The following is a 9,922-nucleotide window of genomic DNA, read 5'->3' as shown; positions in this document are numbered from 1 at the left end:
GGGAGGGGTGGATGTTACGAGGGCGATTGAGAGGGTGGTTGTTGGGTGGGGTGTTTTTGAGGGGAGGACTAAGGGGTGGGTTGCTATTGGTGGGAGTGGTAGTGAGGGCGAGGACGAGGACGAGGAGGTCGAGGAGCAGCGGACGAGGAGAATGAACGGCGGCGGGTTGTTTGGGAGTGGGAGGAGAGGAATCAGGGACAGCAAGAAGGGAATTGCAGATGATGACGACGATGATTGGGATTGAAAACCTTTCTTGGTCTTTCGACGATGCGCCGGTCACGATGGTCAAGAGGAAATGGACATCATCAATTCGTTTACTGGATATGATACTGTTCAACCACCGCCTAACCGCCTCCCAGCACCTCGTCCACCCCAAGTGCCACCCAATGCACTTGTCCAGCCACTGCTAGTACTACTACCCCCCTGCTGTCCAGCTGGTCTCGCAGCCGCCGATCGAAAACTCGTGCCATACGCCTTATGACTGAAGGCACTCCTATCGGCGCCGAAAGCCCTCGCCACAAACGCCGGCGTCTGTATCCAATTCCTGCCACCCTGGAACGTGGGGTACAGCCTGGTTAGAAAGTCGTATAGGTGCGCAGCGATGATCCCCATTCCCTCTTGCAGGGCGGCCGGCCAGCCGGACATGACAAGGGTGAAGGTTAGCATGGCCCATGGGAGGTACTCGACAGGGATCTGAACAATGATGAAGGTTACGCGTTTGCCGCGGTTGTCGGTTGCGTAGGTGTAGGCTAGGGCGAGGGTGAGGGCGTGAGTGAAGATATGGCCCTCAAGGAGGAGACCGGCCGTTGCCTTTGAGAACATTAGCGGCGGTCTAATCATCGCTCAACGCTTTGAAACCAAGTGACGGGGCTCTTATGGTAGGGAGATTGGTGATCGGGTACTAGAAGCTGGAGCAGATCTAAGAAAATGTAGGAAGTCACAACCGCCAATCGCAACATGGGAAAATCACGTGAGCTCTTTCTCAAATCGATACTTCCACCATGCCCACACCGCATATGGATCCTCTTGTTTGTGATTGCGAATGATGGACCCATATGTGCTGCAGGGGTAATCTCCCTCAGTCCCAGGAACCGCTTCAGCTAGAAGAAGGCTGGGCGGGCAGATATGTGAGGTACATAGCCAGAGCTCAGAGCATGTATAGCAAGAAAGGAGAATTCGGAAGATTTGGAGAGTGAAGAAACCGTAAAGACAGTAGAGGAATGAGATATGTGTCTACACTCACCATGATAGTGCTGCAAACGAACACCAAGTAGGTGAAGAAGTCTCCAGGCTGGCTGAAACGTGGAGAGTTGAGCTCAAGGCCTGTACCATAGGTCCACACTGTTCGGGAGCATGAGCTCTAGAGGCATCTTAACAAGTGGATTGCAGCTTGACGTACGAAAGTACAAGTCGAAGATGAAGCCAAGACCACCACTCGTCAACAAGAAAGGCGTAGCCAACCTCCATATATCGGGCAGAAGCTTGAACAGCCATGGTCTGTAGAAGATGACACGCATGGGAGAGATGAGGCCGCCATGGCAAAGGACGGATTCGATGAATGCGGCGGCCACAAAAGTCCTGGTGATTAGATGAGCTTTGGAAGCTGGGAGCTTGATGGCTGGCATGCTTACCTTGTCACAGGAGGAGCGTTCCAAAACCAATACAGGGACGACATTTCAGAAATAGCCTGAACGCCAGAAGCGACGGACTGCAGGTGGAAGAAGGTTAGAATGGTGGACACGGAGGTGGATGGCTGAGTACAAAAAGATGAAGACAGCTGTTGTATGTTCTATCATATCATCATGTACGAAATTTACGGTATCAAATACAAAACTAGTGTATTGAGAGCTCCGCGATTTTTCTCGAGCAGCAGACAGCTCCACGATGTAGAAAACGATAATATATTCTATGTAGCGCTTCACCTCCACACCGATCATTGCTACGTGGTAATTTGCATACTTTATCTCATAGCCGTGTATATGCTACCATGGAGATTATCCCACTAGCGTCACGACACTGATTTGAATTCTTACTGTGCGCTCCCAATTGACCAATCCAGCTCCTCGAACGTCGCAATAGCAATCAAGATGGGTGCTACTGAGGAAGCTGAGTATAGCATCAAGCCAGAAAATTCCACCCCATCTATTCCCACATCAGAGTGGCCCCTATTATTGAAGAACTATGATAAATGTATGTCTTTCTATTGGCAGTGCCAGCGTCAAAGCTGACCTCGTCGACAGTACTCGTTCGAACCGGACATTTCACACCTATTCCTTGTGGATGCACACCCCTCAAGCGCGATCTCAAATCATACATTTCTTCCGGAGTCATAAACCTCGACAAACCATCAAATCCGTCCAGTCATGAAGTTGTTGCGTGGGTGAAGCGCATGCTACGGGTGGAGAAGACAGGTCACAGCGGAACCTTAGACCCCAAAGTGACAGGATGTCTCATTGTGTGTATTGATCGTGCCACGAGACTGGTCAAGTCACAGCAAGGAGCAGGCAAGGAGTATGTGTGTGTGATCAGATTGCACGACAAGTTACCAGGCGGAGAAGCGCAATTTGCGAGGGCGTTGGAAACTCTGACGGGTGCATTATTTCAACGACCTCCGCTTATTTCGGCAGTTAAGCGACAGTTGCGTATCCGGACAATTCATGAAAGCAAGCTTTATGAATTCGATAATGACAGACACTTGGCTGTGTTCTGGGTGTCATGCGAAGCTGGAACATATATCCGGACGCTTTGTGTGCATCTCGGCTTACTGCTGGGAGTTGGCGCCCATATGCAAGAGTTGCGGAGGGTACGAAGCGGCGCAATGGACGAAGCCGATGGCATGGTCACTTTACACGATGTTTTGGACGCGCAATGGGTGATGGACAACAACCGAGACGAATCATACCTGCGGGCAGTCATCTCGCCGTTGGAAAGCCTTCTTACGACATACAAGCGGATAGTCGTAAAGGATAGTGCCGTCAACGCGGTGTGCTACGGAGCGAAACTTATGATACCTGGTCTGCTACGGTTCGAATCTGGGATCGAGATTCATGAAGAGGTTGTCCTAATGACCACGAAAGGGGAGGCTATTGCTTTGGGTATTGCACAAATGTCAACAGTGGAGCTCTCAACATGCGATCATGGCGTGGTCGCTAAAGTCAAGAGATGTATCATGGAGAGAGACTTATATCCCCGGAGATGGGGTATGGGCCCTGTTGCATTGGAGAAGAAGAAAATGAAATCAGATGGAAAGCTCGATGTAAGACGGGTTTCAGTACGCTTAAAAATACCACATACTAACTCTCATAGAAATACGGTCGACCAAATGAAGCGACACCCTCGAAGTGGAACTCAGAATACAAGGATTACAATGCGCCAGCAGACGGCACTCCAGCACAGCCAGTAGCTGAGAAAACAGCTAAGGAGGACGTACTCGCTGCACCATCTGTTGCCCCAAATGGCACTTCCGAGGCAATGGAAGTGGATGAGCCGAAGGCAAATGGCGAGAAAGAAAAGAAGCGGAAGAGACATGACGGTGAGACGCCAGAGGAGAAAGCAGAGCGCAAACGCAGGAAGAAGGAGAAGAAGGAAAAGAAGGCTGCAAAAGGGGCCGCAAAAGGGGCAAAGGCCAACGAAAGTGAGGAGAGTGATTGACGTTCTTGAGTTGTCCGTCTCGAACGGCTCAGTAAGTCAAAATCAGGGGCGTCAGGGAAGAGACTATGCTAGCGATGGTCGTGAGACTCGCCGCAAGACTCGCCGCAAGCTTGACAGGGTACTCTTGCTCTGTGCTTTGTTATCAGAAGCTCCTACACAAGATGCTCACAAATGACACGCTACAGGGCTTGAAGGTTCTTGTGGAAGCAGCGCTATCGTGGCCTGCTGTGGTGTTGGTAGATAATGGAGTCGATTGTGAAATGACCATGTGCCATCCATGGCTTGGCATCCCGCTCGATGTACCGCTGCCTGCACTGTGCCTGTGAAGAGATAACTAACCTTCGCACCTAAGATTCCTGCTCTACATTCTTTCACCATTCTCCCCATCCTCTGACTGACTGCTATCGGCCTGAGCAACAAGATCCAAGCGTCGTCCAGCCCTTGCATAGATTGTGCACTGTACTTGATTCCTGACCTCCCTCCTCCAAGCCCCCACATCATGAACATCCTTCAATCCACCCTCTCTAGCATTCGCGATCACTATTCCTTCGTCTCTAACACCTCAAACTTCCGATCAACTGGGCAGATCTCGCCCGAAGAATTTGTCCTCGCAGGGGACTATCTAGTCTACAAATTCCCCACCTGGTCCTGGGCGGACGCATCGCCCGAGTCCAAGCGCGTCAGCTACCTCCCGCCCGGGAAGCAATATTTAGTCACCCGAGGCGTCCCCTGCCATAGACGGCTAGACGAAAACTTCGCCGGAGAAGCCGGCGTTGCGGATGATCTTGTGCAAGATGGCTTTCTAGGTGTTGATGATAGGGAGGGTGGCGGCGGCGGGGATGGCGAGGATGATGGCTGGCTTCGGACTGGAGGCAGCTCGGAGAAGGAACAGGCTGCCAATATCAGGGAAGTGCACACGATGTCCGAGTCGGGTAATATAGGCGAGGAACCGGATGATGAGGACGAGATACCGGATATGGAAGACGACGATGACGATAACGAGGCTATCATTCGAGATCCCAAGGCTGGCGGCACGAGAGCGTGAGCGCTCTTCTTCTTCTTGGATTGAGTCGACTATATGCTGACCTTCTCACAGGCCATTACGAACCTACAACCTCTACATTACATATTTTCCTTACTATCGAACACCACGGTTATACCTGTCGGGCTACGTGTCCGCTTCGGAACCGCTCCCGCCCCCAGCAATGATGGAGGACATCGCGGGTGACTACAAAGACAAGACGGTCACACTCGAGACGTTTCCCTTCTTCGACGGCGGCATGAAAATGGCCAGCGTCCACCCCTGCAAGCATGCCTCGGTCATGAAAGTGCTCCTCGACCGGGCCGACGCGGCGCTGAAGCTCCGACTCCAGAAGATGAAACAGAGGGAGGCAAGCGGCGCGACCGCTGGAAGAAGTGACATGGTATCCGGAATGGAAGGGCTGATTGATGATACGTCGAAGCTCGCCCTGGAGAAGAAAGCACACGCTCAAGGCGTGGCGGCAGCAGGCGGGGCCGCCGGCGATGAATGGGAAGTCCTGGAGCAGGAAGAAGGAGATGTCGACGAGCAGCAGGTCGCCATCAAGCCGCACCAGTATCTCGTCATATTCTTGAAATTCATGGCATCCGTCACTCCTACCATTGAGCACGACTTCACGATGAGTGTTTGAGAAGGATGGCGCAGGTAGAACGCATGGCGTGGCAGGGCTTTTGGGAGGCTTTTTGGGGCTCAAATTACGGAAGGGCAGCGTTTTGTAAAGCCAAATCTTGTCCGTTCAGCAGATCACGTCAATTTTCAAAGATATACCTAGCGGTTCTTGACCACGTTACTGGGATGTAATGCTGCTTTGGTAGCCGAGCACTACTGTTTATCTTGCTACTCTTGCCCCCTGCGCCAAGAAGTGATGTCAAGGGAGTGACTGATGAAATGATTCTTTCCCAAATGGTGACGTGACTGACACTCGATGTTAGCTGAGTAGGTACGACGACGTATGGGTCTAAAGGTCCAGTCTCAAATGAGTGCGCCAACTGCAGGTCGTCATGGGTATTTCCTGCAAGCCATGTCGAGGAGGAAGTCACCACCTAAGAAATGGTCAGGACATTGGTTGACGGATCTTGAGCTCCATCGCAATCCAAGGCACAGACTCTACTACACAAAGATGGCGATGCTCTAGGATCCCAGGATGAGAAATGTCACACGGTAACAGTCAATGAATGAGAGAATTGTCAGAAACTCTTCAGCGACTCGGTATCTGCTATGTCGAACATGGGATCTTGATGAGCTTCATCATCCATCACAAGCTATACATTAACGAATGCAAAGAAGCTCCAGCCTTCTCATGATACGTCGAAGATGACTGTCCATTCGACTGTCTGTGGTGTGAATGATGACCCTAGAAGTCGTGGTACCGTGGCCGCTAAATGTGCAATATGGGCTACATGCAGCCTTGCATGGTCAGTCCTGACCTGTTCGAGTGGCTTTGCGTGCGTCTCGTTCTCGCCTTTGGTCTTACTCTGTACAGATCACATCGATTCATAAGCTCAACATGATGAAAGAAAGTGACTAATCTTGCCTTGTCGAATGCATTCAAAATTGTCCGTCTTGAAGAGAGTCAATGGCTTGGTGTCATCTTTATGCAATTCCTGCATATCTGTTTGGTACACGAGGCTCATGCCGTTGTTTGCGTATATGATGGAAACCTGGTACTGCAAGGAGCTGCCGCCTTCGTCTCGGAGCATGACCAGCTCCTAAATTGTATTACGAACCTTGATGGCACGTTTCAAGCTTTCGTTCTCAACAGCGCTCTTTCGTGATTCACCTTTGCTCATGCTAAAGACGACTTTGTCATGGTCATCTGACCAATGCAAAGTCTTGATCAGATGACCAGCGATAGATTTAAAGGCCTGTCCGAATTCTGCGCGGCTTGGTTTCTGCGACTACTATGGGTCAGTCATACATATGATGAAGTCCAAGGTCACCAAGTGGTGAACATAAGGGTCATGACAATGATTTACAAATGTTTGGGGTGGTGTCGTTTTGCTAAATAGCTTAGATTCAAGACATTCATCTGAAAGTCGGGCCTATTCGTTTATAGGAGTTAACGAGTAAGCCCTCGTATTGCAAATGGTAATTGTCAAAAGTAAATGTGTTGTTATCAGGAGGACGGTGAGGATGGAGAGAGAGAACAACAAATAGAGTAATGAGAGAAGGAGAGATAGACACTTTGAAGTGAGCCGTTCATGGAAGCACCAAGCCATTGAATGAAAGGAAGGCCCATGGAGTGCAAGAAAAGGTCAGTGAATAAGAGAGAAGATCATATAACGAAAGGGAAGGGAAGAGGCGCACAGTTCTGAGGGCAGTGGTGAATGTCAAACAGAGGAGAGATACTGCAATGGCAATAGCCATGCATACCGATAGCTTGCTGAAATTCGACCCGTCGGCATTGCTGTGCGTGTAATGCAGCAATTCAGAGGTTTGATACAGTATAGTTGCACCACAAGCTTTCGTTCGTGCCCCGTAGAGGCCTTGAGAACAGCATCAAACGTATTTGAGCTGGCAATCACCAAGTGTCTTCTGCCGAGGTCTCAGAGGGGATCGATACCGTAGTAAGGGTGTGAATCGGTGATAGGAATTTGACCTGTTCGTGGGATCATCACATGCTAACTGAGGTGAAAAAGCTGGTACTGTACCGGTGTCCTTCCAAATTCGCCCAAGGACTGATAAGCGGGTACAGGAAAGCTTCCCCTGGGATGGGCTTCCTTTATGCGAATCATCGGCCTCGGAACCGTGGAATCTGTCAGGAATCTGTCAGGAACGACTCCACCCTCCGAGTAGCGACGTAATGTCACCGGGCTTAGCCAATGGGAGATACCTTTCTTTCTCGCTCGCTCAGGCAGGAAACCAAACACACACCTCAAACCACATCTTTCCACGAGGGTCAAGGGTCAAGCGTCAACCTTCACGTCAATTCATGTCGATCTCTGCTGCATGCCACTCCCTTTCCACCGCCAATTTTCACTCCAACTTTCAACTCGTACATCTGCCATCTCCAAGCTTCTTATGATCCTCATACAAGCTCAATTAAATACAAACGGCGTTCCAGGTGCGCATGCGGCTTTTGTGCCACGCCTTCATTGCGCACGAATACGTATGACAACCTAAACATACCCGACGATACTGCCTCTATTGGCTGGGCAACTTCTACTCTATTGGTCATACTTCGCTAGAAATATCGTCATGGGGCCGAAGTCACCGTCCTTGGCCTTTGAGCCTACGCCGGCACTTGCATTCGACAAGGAAAACTTCTCGCCTCTTATGGAGAATCCTAACAGTAGCACACTCGACAGCCGCCTTGGGAGCAGTCTATCAAAAGAAGTGCATTTCTCTCCTGTTCTCTCGCCCACTGGCCGAGCCCAACCACTCGCAAACTCTGTCCCTTTCTTAGAGCCAGTCTCCTCTGCCAGCCAGTTACCACGACACACTGTTCGAATCAAGAATGCGCCTCCCGAGATAGACATGAACGCCTACATGGAGCAATCCAGGTCGTTGTTGGAAAGCCAGAGGCTTAATTTCGAAAAGGAAAGAGACATATTCGAAAGGGAGCGGAGGTTGTGGAATGCCGAAAGGGCAATGCTCAAGTCCAGGATAGCAAATCTAGAGGCCAACCTGAGCAAGACCAGTACTGGACGGAGAAGATCAAGCAATGATGCCCCAAGTCTGAAAGTGCAGTCGTTCCGGAAGGATGTTAGTCAGAAATCCATGTTCAACGGTTTGAGGACTACGCGGGGAACATCTGAGCCCAATGGTGCTCATCATGTATGGGAGACGCCAGATATGGGGGGAAGAGTCACTAGGGTCTTCTCAAACGATGAGAAACAACCACAATCCAAGAAGCCAGCGTCAACCCCAAATGGTCTCCCAAGCATTGCCGAAGGTGGTAACGAGAAGCCAGTCTCCCTCCGCTCGAACCCTGTTCCAATAACCGTGCTGGATAGTTCTCTGGACGGCATCACCCTAAAACCCGCTGGTTTAGAATCATCCTTTGTCAAGATTGGCTCGCCATCAGCTACTTCACCACCCAACCCACCGTCACCAGGACCCGGAATTCACAAAGAAGAGAAGAGCTTGCGCGTGAAAGTGGAGGGACCAATCTCCCCAGCGGTCCCAATCCTGGTCAGAAACGCAGGTCACACTCCCATGGAATTTGGCAAACCTACTATCAGTGAGACACCGTCAGGCGTTGAAAGCCAAAGTTCGCCAGAGCGCGAAGTGCCTCCACCGCCACAAGCATCAATTTCCAATTCAATACTTAACCATATTGCGTTGCAACCCTCAGAGCGATCTGATTCGTATTTCTCAAGCGCTTTCGAAACAGGGACTGACAAAAAACCTCTCCAGACCGACGGCGATGTCGAACTAAAGGGGCCTTTGATCATGAAAAGTCAGCACGCAGAAGGCCAAGAGAATCTTTTCTTGGACAAACTCGACGCCAAGTTACTCGCCGAGGCACAGCGGCCACGACATGCCTCCATTGCCGAAATTGACGGAAAGAATGGATATGGCAAGCTCGATGACGAGATCGATGATGAAGGTCCAAGGTTGATGCTCAAGAAAAGCATGAATTTCGGCAGCGCGTTTGGCAGTATGAATTGTGGAAGGATCTGAGCTCTGATCACTTGTGGGACTCGGGGAGCGGGCATTCATTAGCGAGCATTATATCAGAACAAGGGGGCGTAAGGCATGGTATGCGCTATGATATGGTGTATGGTCACCAATAGTATATTATGCATACGGGGATCCATCGAAGTGCTCGAGTGGATACCCCTATCGGCTTGGGAATAGACGGGGTAAAGAGATAGACTTTCACAATACCAATAAAGCATACATAAGTTACAGCATATCTGCGCCCAGGGGTTTGAAATTTGCATTTTGGACTGATTTCATTCATTCCTTCCGCCTTGAGACCCTGAGAATCTCCGGGGATGGACCAGGTAAGACAATTCTTCTATAAAAAGCCATGTTGAAGTACCACAAACACTAGTATGTATGTGTATAATGAAAGCACCTTTGACTCCAATACTCCCAGATCTCTATGCTGTGGCTCAAAGGCAAAAGGACTCAATCATTGGTAGAAAGGGACATCGCTAAAATCCACGCTGTGCAAATTCCAAGTCGGCCATAAGTACGAACATCCGGAAGAGAACCCCGAAACCCTGACATCCTGATATGGTACGGGTCTAAGCAACAGAATCTCCAAGGCTAACTGATGAA

General features: G+C 50.3%; 3 protein-coding genes across 3 annotated transcripts; all 3 read left to right on the top strand.

The window, feature by feature from the left end:
* Positions 1–2,087: 2,087 nt before the first annotated feature.
* Positions 2,088–3,651, top strand: EPUS_06764 (Centromere/microtubule-binding protein cbf5; the record flags this gene model as incomplete). The annotated part of the gene is made up of 3 exons (XM_007807781.1): positions 2,088–2,190; positions 2,241–3,256; positions 3,307–3,651. 3 exons carry the CDS (start codon positions 2,088–2,090, stop codon positions 3,649–3,651), a joined length of 1,464 nt encoding a protein of 487 aa, XP_007805972.1.
* Positions 3,652–4,150: 499 nt separating this feature from the next.
* EPUS_06763 (Autophagy-related protein 3) lies at positions 4,151–5,321 on the top strand (the record flags this gene model as incomplete). Its single annotated transcript, XM_007807780.1, has 2 exons — positions 4,151–4,692; positions 4,748–5,321. 2 exons carry the CDS (start codon positions 4,151–4,153, stop codon positions 5,319–5,321), a joined length of 1,116 nt encoding a protein of 371 aa, XP_007805971.1.
* A 2,567-nt stretch (positions 5,322–7,888) lies between these two features.
* Positions 7,889–9,316, top strand: EPUS_06762 (uncharacterized protein; the record flags this gene model as incomplete). Its single annotated transcript, XM_007807779.1, has 1 exon — positions 7,889–9,316. One exon carries the CDS (start codon positions 7,889–7,891, stop codon positions 9,314–9,316), a length of 1,428 nt encoding a protein of 475 aa, XP_007805970.1.
* Positions 9,317–9,922: the final 606 nt, after the last annotated feature.

This window comes from Endocarpon pusillum, assembly GCF_000464535.1.
Source record: "Endocarpon pusillum Z07020 unplaced genomic scaffold scaffold726, whole genome shotgun sequence".
NCBI classification, from domain to species: domain Eukaryota; kingdom Fungi; phylum Ascomycota; class Eurotiomycetes; order Verrucariales; family Verrucariaceae; genus Endocarpon; species Endocarpon pusillum.
The sequence above is the reverse complement of the archived record's forward strand: the minus strand, read 5'-3'. Positions and strand labels throughout refer to the sequence as shown.